Raw genomic sequence first — 19,366 nt, forward strand, 5'->3', positions numbered from 1 at the left:
CCTCTATGCCACCACCACTGAATATGCCGCATAGTGATCACAGGAATAAGATAAAAAAAGAGTAATACACATAAATATACATATATGCAGACAATCATTTGACAGCAGTGATTTGCAGGTGCATTTCATTGTCTCAGTGCATTCCTCATATACTATGAAAAGTGTGGCAGCAAGAAAGACATCTTTGGTCACTGCTCTGGGGAAACTATGCATGTTTGCTCCATTAAAACCTATCTGTAAGAGATTGGGGTATGATTGGGAGAATAAACACGATCATTATTTTACTCGATCAGTGCATGAGACTAGGATGCAAGGGTAATCAGTACTACTGATACATTGTATACTACGCCATGCACAGTATAGTAGCTTTCAAAGTATTTCTCTAGATGTAAGATGTTCCCATGTTATTGAGCTGTCTACAAGTAATCAGGGAATCGATAACTGCTGATTTTTGGTGGTGTAGTTGATCTGAACGTACACTGATGCGTCATAATATTATGACCACCTATTTAATAGCGTGTTGTTCCACTTTACAAACTCAGTACAACAGAGATTCTGCTTGACATGGATTCTAATAGCCCTTGAGAGGATTCCAGAAGTACTTGGCACCAGGTGTCAATGCACAGGTGAAGCAGTTCCCGCAAATTGGGTGGGAGGGGGGGGGGGGGTTACAGGCTTGCAGCTGGTGCCCAATATGTGTTCCAATATGTACGTAAGGTAACTCTAATACTTCACCTAGTAAAGACTTTCAAACACTAAATAACCTTAATAAAAACGCTTGAAACGGAGAAGGCTATACAGACAATGGTAATATCACTGTGTTGTTTATGATTATGATAACATTAAGGAAAAGACTCTGTTTTTAACTCAAATGGCATCGTTGAGATTAAGAAGGATCCTGTCAAATTACTCATAACAGTCTATGGCCACACTTGGCATCTTCCAGGAGATCTTCAAAACTACAATCTTCATGCCATGCAACGAAAGGCTCACCACATTCCCCCAGTGCTCTGCTCAAGGGGGAGGCTGTGTGGAGGCACCACATCGCATAACACTGCTGACTACCAATCCAGCCAGACAGTAGAGAATCTCTGGTGTGCTGCCTGTGAAATTGTAGTGAATTCTGCTCTTTCATGTAGAACAGACGCACACGTTTTTTTTTTCATCTACCATCTACTGTAAATAAAGATTATTCTTGTACTATATTGTGTAGTATATCGATTATACAAATAGATATCAGAAAGTGGAAATATCTTATGAAAAAGGAAATACATTTTACTCTGACACACAGAAAATTACACATGGTGTACCACAAGGAAGCGTACTTGGGCCACTACTCTTTTTGATTTATGTAAATGATCTCCCCAGTGGCATCCAAAATAAGGCCATCCTCTATGCTGATGATACCAATATTGTGATAAAGGGTGCAAACTTAGAAGAATGTGCTCTAAACACTGAAGGGATTCTTTGTTATCTTGATACTTGGTTCTGCAACAACAGATTAGTACCAAATTACAAGAAAACTAATTTTATCTGTTTCAAAAATAACAGACCCAAACAAAATTTGATAGGATTAAAAATCAATGACAACAGTCTTGAACAAGTAACAAGTGCGAAATTTTTAGGTCTCTACATAGATGACAAACTGTCTTGGTCAGAGCACATCAATGCTGTATGTCATAAGCTTAACTCGGTTTGTTTTGCAATTAGGAAGCTAAGTGAAATTGTTAATATGGAAACTCTGATAAAATATTACTTTGCACAATTCTATTCCATTATGTCCTATGGAATTTAGCTTTGGGGGAGTGCATCAAATATGAAAAAAATCCTTATTATACAAAAAAAGGCAATCCGCATAATGACAAGACAAAAGTGGCGAGCCACTTGCAAACCAAAATTTAAAGAACTAAATATCCTAACGGTAGTAAATGTCTACATCTACAGAATTCTAATACTCACTAAAAAACACATTAATCTCTAACAAACGAACGAACAGGTACACCAATATGAAACCCGGAATTGCTGGAAACTAAGGGCAATTCAGCATCGGACCAGCCGATATGAGAAAGGGACTACATACATAGGAATGCGCCTCTATAACTGTCTACCAAATGTCATCACAAAAGCAGAGAGCATAAATGAATTTAAAAAAGATATTAAACCAATACTGACAGAAAACCCATTCTATACTATACAGGAATACTTTGATTACAGCAAAAGTATGAATAAATAAGGTATGATAATAAACTTGTATAATTGTAGACTATCATGATTACTAACTTAGGTGATTTTAACATGTGTTATTATTAACTTTTTATAATATTGTTAATTTGAAGCTGTATAAGTAAACCCTTTTCATTCAATAAAGGGATATTTCGACTACAGCAAAAGTATGAATAAATAATGTATGATTATAAACTTGTATAATTGTATACTATTATGATTATTAACCTATGGGATTTTAACATGTATCATTATCACTTTTTATAATAGTATCAATTTGAAGATGTATATGTGAAATTGTAATGTATTCTCAACTTCAATGTAAAACATGACAATGCCTATTTTTAATGATGGATTGTAAGGTATGGCGTGAGTCATTTCATGTTTACATTGCAAATTAATTTGTACTTACCATTACACTCTGAACATTTCTAAATTCCTTATTTCTTCCTTTTTTTTTTTTTTACAAAACGAAATAAGATATTCAGATGTGAGTTAGTTATTTCTACCTACCACCTTTTACACTTTATAGTAATAGAAATTCTTCTATAAATAGAATGGGATGTCAACAAGAAACTATCCCATTTTTTTGTAAAATTTCACTGCTATCCGTAAGACATTTTGTATCAGTGGGTAAATGATCAAAATTTTTTGTTGCAGCATTGTGAACCCCTTTTTGTGATAAAGACACCCTTAATACGGAGTAATGACTGTCATTTTTCCTTTTGGCATTGTAATTATGTAACTCTTGTTTCTCTTGATCTGTAGTGGATTATTCATGAGGGAAAAATATACTGTGAAGCAGTAATGAGAATGCCCAATTCCTTAAACAGATGTATACAAGATGATTGCGGATGACCATCAGATGTTATCGTTACAGCAAATATATGAGTAATGAAGAGTGTCTTTATTAAGATGAGTTACCCCAGAACATTATTCCATGTGACATTGTTGTTGTTGTTGTGGTCTTCAGTCTGGAGACTGGCTTGATGCAGCTCTCCATGCTACTCTATACTGTGCAAGCTTCTTCCTCTCCCAGTACCTACTGTAGCCTACATCCTTCTGAATCTGCTTAGTGTATTCATCTCTTGGTCTCCCTCTACGATTTTTACCCTCCACGCTGCCCTCCAATACTAAACTGGTGATCCCTCGATGTCTCAGAACATGTCCTACCAACCGATCCCTTCTTGTAGTCAAGTTGTGCCACAAGCTCCTCTTCTCCCCAGTTCTATTCAATACCTCCTCATTAGTTATGTGATCTACCCATCTAATCTTCAGCATTCTTCTGTAGCACCACATTTCGAAAGCTTCTATTCTCTTCTTGTCCAAACTATTTATCTTTCTCATATCACTTCCATACATGGCTACACTCCATACAAATACTTTCAGAAACGACTTCCTGACACTTAAATCTATACCTGATGTGAACAAATTTTTCTTCTTCAGAAACGCTTTCCTTGCCATTGCCAGTCTCCATTTTATATCCTCTCTTCTTCGACCTTCATCAGTTATTTTGCTCCCCAAATAGCAAAACTCCTTTACTACTTTAAGTGCCTCATTTCCTAATCTAATTCCCTCAGCATCACCCGACATAATTCGACTAAATTCCATTATCCTCGTTTTGCTTTTGTTGGTGTTCATCTTATGCCCTTCTATCAAGACACTGCCCATTCCGTTCAGCTGCTCTTCCAAGTCCTTTGCTGTCTCTGACAGAATTACAATGTCATCGGCAAACCTCAAAGTTTTGATTGCTCAATATACAGATTGAACAACATCGGGGATAGGTTACAACCCTGTCTCACTCCCTTCCCAACCACTGCTTCCCTTTCATATCCCTCGACGTTTGTAATTGCCATCCGGTTTCTGTACAAATTGTAAATATCCTTTCGCTCCCTGTATTTTACCCCTGCCACCTTCAGAATTTGAAAGAGAGTATTCCAGTTAACATTGTCAAAAGCTTTGTCTAAGTCTACAAATGCTAGAAACGTAGGTTTGCCTTTCCTTAATCTTTCTTCTAAGTCGTAGGGTCAGTATTGCCTCATGTGTTCCAACATTTCAAAGGAATCCAAACTGATCTTCCCCGAGATCAGCAGTTGTAACAACACTAATTCATAACTTAGTAATACCTCTATTTTATGGTTTTGTGCTTCTGACTTAATGCAACACTTCTGTGTGAATAGCATTTAGAGCATTTAGACAACCCTTCACGGGGTCAGACTTACACAGTCCATTCTGTAGTCATGCTTCAGCGGTTAAAAACCTTGTTCTTTTTTGTTGAGTAAGATGTACACATTTCTGCCAGACGCTAGGTAGCCACACATATCCATTCTGTTAAACAAATCTCACGTTTTATCGGAACCCATAAGCTAGTAGTCATCTACGCAAAGCTGTTACAACAGTCCAAGCTAACAGTACTTTTCAAAATCAGCCAATTCTCCTTTGTATGCATTTCTCATAGTCCCACTTCCCTTCATTCCAGTTTCTCCCAAGATGCCTCTTGACGTCACAGTATTGCTCCTGTGCATGGGAAATAGTATAACGTCTCTAGAATGCATAGACTCCCACCCTCTCCCCATCCCCTATTAAAGTGATGATATGTTACATAATCTCTTGTCCTACATCTAGCTCATACATCAAGAAACCATGCACCTCACAGTTCCAATTATGATTATAGCCAATGTGTAATGCTTCTTAACATATGACAGTACGTAGCACTCTATAATTTGTATGTTATGGTTTTGTGCAGTGACAGAATCAGATTTTCTTTTTCTTTATGCAATACATCCCAATACAGAATACAGCTGCTCCTATCTTAGAGGAGTGCACATTACACAAAGAACTTGTTCGCAAATGAAATGGAATGAGTATATGCCACTGCTGACCAGGAGGCCCCATCTGCGGAAGTTCGGCAGCCGAGTTCGAGTCTTATTGCAGTCAACGCCACATTGGGTGACTTGCATGCCGGTGATGAGGATGAAATGGTGATGAGGACAACACAACACCCAGTCCACAAGTGGAGAAACTCTCCAACCCGGCTGGAAATCGAACCCGGGCTCACTGGATGAGAAGCAAGCACGTAATCACTCAGCTAAGCAGTGGACACTTGTTAACAGATCATATGGAACTGTGCAGCACAAATCTTGACAACAGTACTCTGCTAGGGACAAACAATGTTTTTAACCACATGGAAGAATGCATAGCTTGACAGCATAATGGTATTATGTATCAGTTCTGTGTTCCAACACTAAAAAGTCATTATTGTTTAACGTATGTCAGGGGGTGTAATCAGCTATCATATTAAGAGCAGACCTTAGCGTGATTGATGTAGGCAAAATAAATAAGAAAACAATGAATTTTAACGACAGTGCTTCATTTTCCACAGTAAGTATTAACAAGATGTGAAAAAAACAATGAATTCTAACGAAAGTACTTTATTTTCCCACAATAAGTATTAACAATATACACTATAAGAATCAATATAAACATTATGTGTATAATAATATTTCCCACAAAATCTATGTTTTCGTTAAAAATAGTCTGACTTCAATTGAAACAGGTCTCTGACACACAGCACATTAGGAAAGGGGAGGTCTACATTTAAAGCAAGCAGAAATAAATCTGCATAGAAGGAATAGTATTCCCATTTCTTCACAGAAACCCATTTGATACAGAAAAGCATTGTCGGAAGCTCTCACAGTTACATGATGTCCAGGTGCTGCTTCCAAAAGATTTGATAGAAGCTTAATATTAGTTGCATCCTTTGCAGTCATTTTCCCGTATCTGTTTCACACATATTATCCACAAAATCCTTACCCTTCGAAAGATACACAAATAAGCACTTGGAAAGGCACACAGAATGTGCCAACCTTGATATGTGAATTTCATCCCAATATTTCAATCCTCCAACACGATATTAAGACACAGTTTCAACTTCTGTTACCAATATAAAATAATACAGCCTAACCTAGTTTGTCTTGGCGTTGCAATGATTTCTGCATCTCTCTTCTCACAAATATTATCCACAAAATCCCTACCCTTCAAAAGAAGCACAAATGAGCACTTGGAAAACAAAGGAGCATTTTTCACCCTTGATTTGTGTATTTCATTCCAATATTTCAATCATCCGTCACAATGGAAACACATGGTTTTAATCTCTGTTACCAATATAAAATAATATTGCTTAGCTTAATTTGTCTTGACGCAGGTTACTAGCTAAAATCTAACAACTGTGGATGCCAGCCTCACATCATATGTTTTATATTTTGCAGGAGCTAGTCTAATCTCCTGCACATCACACATTGACCTGCACAACGATGTTGATTTAGGAGATGAATGTGGAAGTATCTGCACTCTGCTAGGTTACAAGTACTGTAAAAAAAATAGAGTTCGACACACCACAGATATATATTCACAGAAAAAACTCCCCAACACTCACAAACATACACTGTGTTACAGATAGATCTGCTCTCAAAGCTCCATATAAATAGTTACTCTGAAGATCCAAGATACTAACACTTCTGCTCATCTGATCATGACGTCATTTCTGGTGATGCATAGTACATTTGCTTGTACATACAGTACAGTTGTAAACACCTAGCGCAGGTTCTCCAATTTTTTCTTTGTGTGTGTAGTAGTTTGTTGCAGTAGATCCTCCACACCCTGCCACAGGTCTACTGCTGGTGGATCTACCTTTGGACACTGCCCCAGATGCATTGCAGGTGGATCCATATTCAAAAGCTACCCAGATGTAAGGCATAGTAAATTAACCTTCCCACTCATTTCCTTCCTACCACGAATCTACCCTGAACTATCAAGGAACACCACGACAAACCAATACACATACATATAGAAAAATAGTGGAGCTACACTAGGTGTTTACAACTGTACTGCATTTAGAAGCAAATGTAAAATATGTGACCAGAAGTAACATAATGATCATGTGAACAGAAGTTCATCTTGGATCTTTAGAGTACACTATATAAAGGGAACTTTGAAAGCAAATCTCTCTGTAACATAGAGGATGTCAGAGGGTGTTGGGGAGTCATATCTGTGAAAGTGTATCTCTGGTAAGTCGACCTATTTTTATACTTGTAATCTACACAGAAAGCAAATACTCTTACAACATCTTCTGAATCAGCATCATTGTGCTATTCAAAGTGTGATGTACAGGGCAAGACGTTAGCTAACCATAAGTATAGAACATCAGTTGTGAGGGTGGCATTCTTAGATAGCTGGTCTTTAGCTATTAAACAATGTCAAGACAAACTAAGATTATTTTACACTAGTAACAGAGATAAAACTGTATGTTTCCATTGTGCCATTTTAGTAGTGTTGAAATATTGGGATGAAACTCACAAAGCATGGGTTCAACACATTGTGTGGTTTTCCAGACGCTTGTTTGTATTTCTTTAGAAGGGTAAGTAGTTTGTGGATAGTATCTGCAAAACAAGGATGCAAAAATTACTGCATAGGGCGTAGTTAATATTAATCCTCTGTCAAATCTTTTGAAAAAAGCATCAGAACACCATGTGACTTTCAGAGGTCCCAACAATGCTTGCCTATGTAAAATCTGCTTTCAGAAGAAGTAGGAGTCCTATTCTGTTCATGCAGACATATTGCTGCTAACGTTAAACGTAGACCTCTCCTTTCCTTGTGTGTCGTTTATCAGAGGGCTATTCCAGCTACAGTCAAGAGTATTTTAACGAAAACATCGACTGTTTAGGAAATACTATAAACATGGCTGATAATTAGCCACTCTATGAAATTTTTACTCATTAGTCCAGTGGTAAAAAACAGTCTTTGACTCCGACACTGTTTCGTGGCTTATAGTTGTTGTTTGTGCTAAGTGTGTGCTATTTGTGAGATTTCGATCATTTGGTATTTAGTAGAGGCAGGTGGTACTTATAGTTAGTCGAAAGCATTCATGAGATGTTGGTAGAGGTCCAGTTTCAGTATGTGAGAATTATACAAATATCATGTCACACCTTCATTTTCCAGGCTTAATATATGTACAATTGTTGATGCTTAACAAATGAGATAATAAACACGAGGTTTGCTGCCTGTAATTGACTAAGGACAGTTACACCGTCCCAAAGGGATCCAAAAGAAAAGATTAAATTATTTACTGCATGTATGTACAGAGACAGTTAACTAGTCGTTCAACCTGCACCCCATGCTTTATTGGAAGGGAAGAAACCCTATTATGTGGTGTCATGCTAACTACCCTCTGCCATTAACTCTACAATGGTTTGTAGATATTGGATATTAATCTTTGGTGATAATTAGATGTGTTAGTAAAAAATTCTGACACTACATTCTTAAATATTCACTATATTTTCACATATGTGGAAAACAATTAACAATAATTTACCCTACAATACTCTGGACTCCGTAGTGGAATCGTTAAATGCATACAACTGTCATAGTAATAAAAACTTCAGAATGACACTGCATCAGGTGGTATAGTTTCGACTTCAGCAAACGACACCCCTAACAGTAAGTGCTTTGCAATTGCAGTACACTCAGCTGCAGTCGTTTACTGTTCAGTATCTATGAGTGCTTCATGTCATTGTGTGCTCTGTGAGTATAAACAAAAATGTGAAGTGATGGTGAATTTGAAGAAAACCCAAACAGTTCACGGTCGCGCACGGCGGATAAAAGACATCTAAAGAGAAGTGAAACCTCTAATACCGTACGTCCGGTGCATAAATTTGCAAAAATTTCGAGAAAAATGGCAAAATATGCCAAAATACTGTAGTGATCTGGACAGGGCGCGATGAAGATACTGTAATACAAGTATGGTTTCAGAGGTTCGAAAAATTAAAAGCCAATTTTGTCTTGTCTCCCAGACCCACTACAAAAGGAGCAATCACCGAATAAAGTGTGGAATATATTAAATAATGAATCTGAAGACTTCAAAGAAACAAAGCTATTTCGCATTCTCAGTACTGAGTTTACTTCATTAAAATGCTAATCGTGTTAGAGTTTCTTCTAAATTATGTAAAGCATAAAAGCTCATAAACTGGTTAATAACATTTGTTCACCCTTCTTAGGTGACATTAAACTTCAGGTAAACCTCATGACAACCAGAATCAGAAACCGGCTCCAAACCAACTCACTGAAGGAAGATTTCTTGCCATAGAATGTGTTAAAGAGAGTCCAGAAAACGATGGCACAATTACAACTTTTCAACCAACACATGAAATGTGCTAGAAAATGACTTCATTTACTCTGTATAAAATGATAGTGGAAGAAGTGGAGTTCGAATTTGAATCATAGATGCAAAATCTTGCTGATATTTTTATTGTTTCTCTCGCAAATAGAATATTTTTCATAACATGTGAGAATTTTTATATTTTTACTAAAATACGAGAATTTTTTGAGATTGGTACGAGAATCAAGCACTCTGGATTTCACAGTCCTGCGTCAAGGAGGCCACCCTAGTTGTTTTTGAGGATCTTTAACTTTTTGTGCCAGGAAGTGTGCCTACTCAATGCAGCAGCTGGAAGCAGGTATCAACTTGGCGGGAAATATCACGAAACAAGTCCGAACCATTGTAAAATACTGCAAAAGTTTACAGGCCCGATCCCAGATTCAACTAACAGGGATATTTAAATGGTATAAGAGGTGATCAAAAAGTTTCCGTTTCAGGGCGATGCTGCAGCGTATATGCAACGCAGCGTGACGTCGATGCGGGTACATAATAACCGACATGTAGGCAAAGGATAAGTGTGGTATTCTAGTCTTTCTGAAGTGCGTGTTATAAAAATGGTTCAAATGGCTCTGAGCACTATGGGGCTTAAAAGCTGAGGTCATTAGTCCCTAGAACTTAGAACTACTTAAACCTAACTAACCTAAGACTGAAGCGCCTATAACAGCTCGGCCACACCGGCCGGCTGCGTCTTATAAATGCGCAAAAGTGAACTACGGCGACGTTATTACCCAATGTGTCCAAACAGTACCAGCGTGCGCTAATTTTCTTGGCTGCCGAAAGACAAGCTATTGTAAACCCTGGTCGCCAGTTTTGTAAAGGCCTCGTCGCTGCTGCTATGGAGGCCTTTACCACTGTTGTTACGGTTGGCCGAGTTTGAAACGGCTTCTGGTGCAGGAGACCTCCAAGACAATTTCTCCCTGCCACTAGTGCACAACTACGCCCCAGGATCGGATAACAGGATAGGAGAACGAAGGTTCTACAACACTCCCACAAATTAGTAACAAAGTCGCACAAATGAGTTTAAAAACGTTTACGACTCATCGAATAATGAAGTCTGCAACACTGCGTGTCATATAAAACAAAAAAAGGCCCCCAAAGGGTAAGGGAAAATAATCGTAGGTAAACTGCACAGTACACAGCAAATGCAATTTACATCAACTGTCTGTTCACTTTGAAGAGTTCACTAAATGACGTTCCTTGTGTAAGCACTCGACGATGATCTGCAGGGTGGCGCCGGGGAACGGGAAAGGATGAACATTACAGTTGGCAGCACTGTAGCGCCGGCAGATGTTCGAAACTTCGCACAATTGATGTGAACGCATTGCCATTTAGTAATCATGGAGAATTGGACTGGTGTAGAACGTGCAGTAGCTCCGAGAGCGTTTTACAAAAATGGTGATAATGCGACTGCCGCGCAGAGAACATTTCGACAGCATTACCAGCTTGGACGTCATGGACGTGTCCCATCTGCGCATGCCATTACAACGTGCGTGCATAATTTTGAATAAACAGGATCTGCCTTGAAAAAGAAACCTCCAGGTGGCATTCCAACGGCACGTACCCCAGAGAAAATTACAGGTGCTAGAGCTGCAATCGAGAGAAGTCCTCGCAGCTCCGTTGACAGCATGCATCTTCGCTAGGGATTAAGCGACAAAGTTTACAAAGAATACTGCACGAATTAGACTTCCATCCCTATAAGTTGCACATTGTGCAACACTTACATGAACAAGACCCAGCGTCACGCATGGAGTGTAGTAGCCAGATATTTGCTAAAATCAACGAGGAAGCGAATTTCCTTGGTAACCTATGGATATCAGATGAAGCCCATTTCCACCTGAACGGATTCGTGAACAAACAGAATTTTCGTTATTGGGCACAGGACAGCCCTTGTTAGTTTCATCGGCGACCACTACATAGCGCCAAGGTCACAATATGGTGTGCTGTATCATGTCATGGTGTTAACGGCCCTTATTTTTTTGAACGTGAGGATGGTAGTGCAGTGACAGTAACATCCGCTCGGTATGTTGAAACGCTTCAAACATTATTTACACCGAGACTGTACGAGCTTAATCTTAACGTCGGAAACATGTGATTTCAGCAGGACGGAGCCACGTCACACACTGCTCGACAATCGATGGCAGCAGCTCGTCAATTGTTTGGAAGACGCATTATTTCACGTAACGGTGACATTGCATGGCCTGCGAGATCCCCTGAACTAAGCGTGTGCGACTTCTTCCTGTGGGGATATCTTAAAGGCAAGGTGTACCGTACACGTCCTGCAACAATCCATGAACTGAAGGAGAACATTGAAAACGAAATCATTGCCATTCCCCAAGATTTGCTACACCGCGCAATCCAGAGTTTTCATAATAGGCTGTTAGAGTGTGAACGCTGAATGGGAGCACATCTTTCCGATGTCATATTTAAAAAGTAAAGAGACACTTTTGGACATTTTGATTGTAAAGACATACTGAATAATGGCATACTGAATACATTCACTTTCGTTAATAAATTACTAGCTTTATGAATTTATTCATGGAAATGACGTTATTTCGAAATTTCCCGTTTCCCTGCGCCACCCTGTATAAGCAAGAGGGCGAGAACTGCTCTTCTATCTTCCGAGTAGTCTTCTGTCCATTGTCGTCCGGTCATTGGTGGAGTGTACACGGCCGGCAATTGGCCGGGGCGAAGTCGATATCTTTATTTACAGCGTTGCCCAAGTTGCTGGTGGGACTCGCGCAAGTGGCGAGTCTCTCTGGCACTGGAACCAGTTCTGTTCTTTGCGCCTGCCGTGGATTTGCCCTGACTTTGTCTTGTTCGGACGACGCAGCACAAACACTGGTAGACATAGATTGGGGCAGCTTGGTCACAGTGCGATTCATCTCCTTCGTTACTTGCTGGCAACACAGATGCCACTACACCTGTGTGCTTACAGACGAATGCAGCACTGAGGCTTTTGCTATCAAAACGACGCCGAATCCGAGTGGACGAACTATCTGCCCCAAAAAGAAGCTGGCGAGAAGCGTACATGCACTTTTTCCTTTATTATTCGATTAACTGGAGAAATTTTACGCTTATGTGATATGAGAAGAGAGAAACGTTCAATTACATACTGAAGATAATGAGACAGAAATGCAAGAATTCAATAAATTACTCCCCCCATCTTCTAATAAATTCAGCAATACATATGTCAATTAATCTTCAGTGAATGTCATCCAGTATACGTGTGAAAGCACCCCGTCTTCAGACCACAAGTGGCCCATCGGGACCAGTCGACCGCTGTGTCATCCTCAGTGGAGGATGCAGATAGGAAGGGTGTGTGGTCAGCACACTGCTCTCCTGGTCGTTACGATGGTTTTCTTTGAGCGGAGCCGCTATGTTGTGTACATAGTTCCGTGTAGTCAGCACGTACACAACTTTCCCACTAGAGAGCGTCCCGCTAAGCACAACAGCGCAGGCGCAGCGCTCGTCCATCTCCACTCTACGAGATTGCGCTGTCTTAGAGACAGGCCAAATTCTGCTTCCGCTGATCCTTGTATTAATATGTAACGTAGCCAATGAGATTGCTGCTAACGTAGAACCTTTTCTCCTCGCGGATCACACTCGCGCAGTGATACATGAGTGCGCGAGGTATTATAACGAGTGTACAGACCTCCGATTAGTGAGTTTGCATTAGTCTGCATTTGTCTGTACCAGTCTATAGTCAAGTTTCAGTCTGCGCCTAATAAGATTATCATATTCCTGTACATAGCCATGAAGATAAATGTATAGACACTTTGTCAAGTATCAGAGATATGTGAGAATAAGATTAACGTACCAAGACCAAAGGAACTTCAGATTGTCAATTGTAATTAGCATCCAGAATCAAGTTATGTAATATCTATGATTTTTATTATGTTAATAAATGTGTGTGAAAATTAATCAAGTTCTGTTTAAAGTTGCTCACCGTCAATCTACTACTCTAAGCGTGCAAGTGGCATTTCTATCGTCTGACCTAATGGCAGAAGATAAACACGCCACGATAAGACCATGAGACATATTGCTGACACTCGACTACTTCGTTAGAGCGACAAGTCAAATAATCTGATGGTGTGTGTACCGAAAGTCTTACAGTACGCACACCACACGCTACTATTCGGTCGAATAGCTCCTCGGTTGGCAAAAAATGGTTCAAATGGCTCTGAGCACAATGGGACTAAACTTCTGAGGTCATCAATCCTCTAGAACTTCTCAGTTGGCACCACGAGGCTGAGTGCACGCCGAGAAATGGCAACAGCGCATGGTGGCCCGGATGGTCACCCATCCAAGTGACGACTACACCCGACAGCGTTTAACTTCGGTGATCTGACGGGAACCGGTGTAACCACTGGGGTAAGGCCATTGCCATAAGTGTGAAAGACAAATCATAAATTTTGTGTATAATGTACCCTCAACACCTAAAGCACTGAAAAGTGGAACGAGATACACCACATTTGCAATCCACCTCATACAACAGTATGGCCAACATATTGGCAGAGAAACAGTGGTAAGCAACAATAATAGTTCGAAGACAGCTAACGCCTGTCCATCGCAATCCAGAACAGATTAATCACCGTTGCTTCACGCACCATAGATGACATACGCCAGGTTTGTTTCTTGAACGTATAACTTTTGGGGCTATGATCTAGGCCAGTTGTCACCAAACTAGGTCCACAGGCCGTGTCCGCCCCGCGACGTCAATTCATCTGGCCCGCCAAAAGGGTTGAAATTTGTTTGATAAAATGTATGGAACACGAGACGTTGTGATACAATTTAAGTGTCGTATTTGTAATATTAGGAAATCTTCACACTTGCAGAGACCTCCTGGCTGCTAGGTGCCTTAAATCTACTATGTTCAATGATCGTGGATCAGTTGGAAGTTTTGTAAGTTCCGGGTCCGCTTTTCATACACTGCATTACACATCAGCTAGACTCTGCGGGAAAGACTTGGATATTTCTTACTTACTGAAACCCAGTCCTTTTTGCCTTGAATGTCATGCAGGACATGCGCTCAGTCAACGTCATTTCCACGCTTTTCTTGAAGAAACTAATTTTGAATTTTGTGACTCGCCTAATCACACAGCATTGAGGTGGATCGGCTGCTGTAGAGTCCTGTTTCGTTAAGCAGATATTTTTCTCATTGACCCACAGTTGTCACATTCTATGTCGCTGTCAAAATTGTCGTTTTTGGATGACATCAAAATCAACCCGAATGAACTAAACTTTAAATTTCAGGGAAACGATAACCTCATATGTAATCTCTGTAGAACCATCGAAGGATTTCGAAGAAAGCCATCATTGTGTGTAGTGCAAATGGACGGAGAAAACGTTTGTCGTTTTCACTGTTTAAAAGCGTTTTGCGTTATAATCCCCGCAGACGTCAATGTGTACTTTCCGAAAAAAGATTATTCATGACATGAAGAAGAATGTTTTTGGAGAAGTTTTCAAGACAAAAATTAGAGTGACATTCTTCACCGTTTTTTGATGCTTAGTATCCGAGATTCGGATATCTGCACACTATTTCGTAAGTAAGAGTGAGTACTTTTTGGCTACCATCGCCTTCTTTAAAAACCTTTTTTGTGCACTGTATGCTACTCAGTCATGATTAACACTGAATGCCAAACTGAGTTTTTCGTCTTCTTTCCCAGAGCTTTCGTTTTGGCTCTCGTTTTGGCTTGCAAGTACTGTACAGAACGATGACTCGGCCCATGATCGTCGTTTTGTCAGTTATACGACCCGCTGTGACGAAGTTTGATGACCTCTGATCTAGGCCAAAAATTCCGATACAGATTTTGTCTGTGTTGCAGATGACATGCTGCACTTCACATAATCAAAGGCTGAAATGGCTACACAGACACACACACACACACACACACACACACACACACACACAAACGTATAATGTAATATAAGGTAACATTCAATTACTTATTATTTTAAGTAGTTCGAAACTTGTGGTTTCCAATAAAGAAGCGATTTCAGGCGATAGATTCCGATAGGTAGCCTTATGAAGACCTGTTTCTCATCCACAGAATGCCACAAAGTCCTGTTTCCTTGTAACAAACTTAAAATTTCTCACAAACCATGTTTTGCGTGTGGGATGCCGCCCAATTTGACCGAAGAAAACAATCTGATCTGAATTCCACCGAACATCGTTCGAAGCCTGTACATTTTTCGAATTGAGATCGGCTGCAGCGATACCACACACGTGTACTTATTTGAAAAGACCGGCCATCTTTGGCCGACGTCAGTTGTCGGCGGAAATCCCAGATGTCGGTGGCAACGTGAGCTCAGCCTACAAGTATTTGGGAAGCCTAAAGCTACAAGACGCTTTGTAAAGCGCGACAACCGGCAGCAGTGGGCGATAGGGAGAAACACGGGAATTGCTTTATTGTTGTTAACAGCTGGTGCGCAGCGGCTTACCTTGATTCTGTCGACCCTCCTAGCGAGTCCGACCACGGTGATTCCCCGGCGCAACAGTGCCTGCACTATGGCGGCGCCGATGCCCGAGCTGGCGCCAGTAACTAGTGCAACGCGACCGGCGTAACGCTCCATGTCTCTACCACAGCATCAACTGCTCTGCTCATCAAGCGAGGCGTGCCTACCCGTCTCTCCCTCCCCACCGCTTCCTATCTGGCCTTGGCTTGCTCCGCGCTGCTGCTGCAGACGACGTAGTGCGATCGACGCTTCGCGTGATGTCATGTTACGTAACGGAGAGCCGAGAGAAACTCTTCAACCTTGTCGGTTTACGGTGGCTTACACACTAAACGTCGATAACGCTAGTCAGCGTTGAGTCACGTCAGACATTATAAGCGGGGAAGTAGTGAAGGTGAGTCACCTTTAACTGGTCATAATAAACTGATGCGCCAAAGCAGAGCCGGTCGCTGTGGCTGAGCGGTTCTAGGCGCTTCAGTCTGGAACCGCGCTGCTGCTACGGTCGCAGGTTCCAATCCTGCCTCAGGCATGGATGTGTGCGATGTCCTTACGTTAGTTAGGTTCAGGTAGTTCTAACTGATGAGCATAGATGTTAAGTCCCATAGTGCTTAGAGCCATTTAGGCAATTTTTGAGCCAAAGCAGACAGTCGCTGTACACCGTGAGATGGAATTCCGTCTGATGGATTAGTGAGCAGCTGATGCTCTAAGACAGTGGTTCCCATTACTCGTGGGTGCAATCGGATATTAGTTAGTACCCCACTTCCCTCCCCAACCCCATACATCATCAACATCAGCGTCCAACTAAACTTTTGAACTGAATGTAATTTTCTTTGAACGCTTTTATTTTTGAAATGATGAAAGGTAAATGATAAATGATAAATAATTATTGTAGATGTTTTATTAAACCACGAGCTAATGACACAGTGGTACAAATGATGCCATGAAAAAGCAATTCTCAGTGTAAAGCGAATGCTACTTTCAACTCCTCCTAAGAAAAGCAATCTAGCTATCCACGTTGAGGGTAGACACTTGTTACAAAACATGCTTCCTTTCTATCATTCCTGCCCTTAGCGACAATTGCATCACCGATTACCTGCACAAGCTTTTAAATTCAGTCAAATTAAAACGTGTGCACTATACTCAGGTCTACTCTTTGCGAATTGGCTGATAAATTTCCTTCGATGTTCGTAAATCACTTTATAATGTCTCTTCCAGCGGTCTCTCCGCGATATTTTCAGAAATTTTATAAATTATATAACTCAGTACATATCTCGAAATATATGTCTCTCCGCGATATTTTCAGAAATTTTATAAATTATATAACTCAGTACATATCTCGAAATATATGTCTCTCCGCGATATTTTCAGAAATTTTATAAATTATATAACTCAGTACATATCTCGAAATATCTCTTGTTATCTTACCGACTCCTAAACTTTAATATACGATGATTATCAATGCAAAGTAGTTTCAAGCCCTATTATTGTTTGGAGCGTCCATTTATTCTATGGAATAGCTTCTCTGCTGTCTATGTTTTCTCTTATGAAAAGAATGAAGGAGTGCTTGCCGATTAGCCGTGAAAGAACGAAGATGCCATCTTGATGAGATTCTGTATGAGAAGGAATTTAATACATGAACTAAAGTAAGTGTGTTCGCGTATTATTTAACTGATTGTTATTGACAGTGTCTGCTTACTACGCTGTGTTGCACGGGATCAGTGGGAGCGTCTGATTTACACTTGACGAACCTGCCGTTTTGTATGCTCAAGATATCCAGTTTATTACTTTCAATAAATGGGCTAACACGGTCTTACCAGCAGATCTCCGGTCTTCCCCATGTGATCACTGAACGTTAATAATTATTACAAATGTTTTCAGGAGATCGACTGACAATTTTCGTCGCACCGAGACTTCGAAATTGCTTCACTGCCTTATGGAATTTAAGTTAAGCTCAGTTTAATCGGGATAGGACAGTATTGAACTGTGTGAATGTGATAAGCCTGCTTTGTGAATGAAAATTCCCTTAATATACGCATGTTTTTTACTAACCTGATCAGTGAAGCTGAATCAGGCCGGTGTGAGACAGGTTTTCAAATTTTAGATCCCACAAAAAATATTAAAACTTGATTGCTGGATTCCTGACTTCTGAAATGACAAACACTTTGTTTCTGATCATTGACACAAATAATAACAGCAGCAGTACTGTGTAGACTCTACAGCAGTGCATTAGCCGTTACGCAGTGTTGTGTTGTGCTGTCAGTTACGTTCATTCGTTGTTGCGAAGTGAATAATGAAGTAGTTTCTGGTCCATTGCGGAAACTGCCGACAACTCGAAGATGTTTTCATGAGATACAGGGTGCAGCACGTAAAACCACCCCGACGTACACAAAGATAATGTTCGAGAGCGTGCGTGCGCGTCAACATTAGTGGAAAATGAAAAACGCCGTCCAAACAGTCGCGCATGAATTAGCCTTTTCCTCTGATGTTCCGAAACTACTGGCAAATTTGCTGTGTAAGCCAGCTGAAACCGTAGCCAGTGAAGCTTATCGAACCAGCTGCGAGAAAGGCCTCATTGTGAGAAGCCGGGTTACTGTCAGTGTGATAATGCCGTATTCGTTACCCGAGCATGTTGCCATTGTTGAAGGGTTTAGTTTCACTGGATCTTTTGTGAAAACAAACAATTTGTTTCAGGAGATATTTCCAGGACGATCTGTGCCATCGAAAAGCACCATAAGGTAATCGATTGAAAAATGGCGGCGTACAGGATCGGTTCAAAATGCTCTCAGGAAAAGACCCACGTGTCTGCACACCTGAATTAAAGAGGCAGGTCCAGGAGATATTGGCAAGAGGTCCATGTTAGTCAACTAGCAGATTCAGTCAGAAATTGGTGCGTGAGAGAGAAGTGGCAGAGGCGTTTTAAGGGGACTGAAGTTAACACCGTACCGGATAAGTGGTGTGCTACAACTGAAGGAGCCTGACCTGCAGAATAGAGTGCATGTCTATTCACGGCTGTTGAGAAATGTTGCCAGTGGTGTCTTGACCCAAGACTCATCATGAGTGTCGGGGCGTGGTTCCAACTGGGTACGTAAGTTACCCAAACAACCGGTATTAGTTAACAAAAAACCAACACGCTATCCACCAGGTACCTTGCATGAGGACAAGATACACTATGTGGTCAAAAGTATCCGGACACCCCCAAAAACATACGGTTTTCATACTAGGTGCATTGTGCTGCCACCTGCTGCCAGCTACTCCATATCAGCGACCTCAGTAGTCATTAGCCATTGTGAGAGAGCAGAATGGGGCGCTCTGCGGAACTCACGGACTTCGAACGTGGTCAGGTGATTGGGTGTCACTTGTGTCATACGTCTGTACGCGAGATTTCCACACTCCTAAACATCCATAGGTCCACTGTGTCCTATGTGATAGTGAAGTGGAAACGTGAAAGGACACGTACAGCACAAAAGCGTACAGGCC

The 19,366-nt window shown here is 40.7% G+C and overlaps 1 protein-coding gene across 1 annotated transcript in view; it reads right to left on the bottom strand.

The window, feature by feature from the left end:
• LOC126336491 (farnesol dehydrogenase-like) overlaps positions 1 to 16,059 on the bottom strand; it is a 138,018-nt gene extending 121,959 nt beyond the window's left edge. The window contains exon 1 of the mRNA XM_050000235.1: positions 15,878 to 16,059. Coding sequence (XP_049856192.1) covers positions 15,878 to 16,009 — 132 coding nt within the window. The 5' untranslated portion in view covers positions 16,010 to 16,059. The remainder of the gene's footprint in view (positions 1 to 15,877) is intronic.
• Between the last annotated feature and the right edge of the window lie 3,307 nt (positions 16,060 to 19,366).

The sequence above is a fragment of the Schistocerca gregaria genome, chromosome 2, assembly GCF_023897955.1.
Source record: "Schistocerca gregaria isolate iqSchGreg1 chromosome 2, iqSchGreg1.2, whole genome shotgun sequence".
NCBI lineage: Eukaryota > Metazoa > Arthropoda > Insecta > Orthoptera > Acrididae > Schistocerca > Schistocerca gregaria.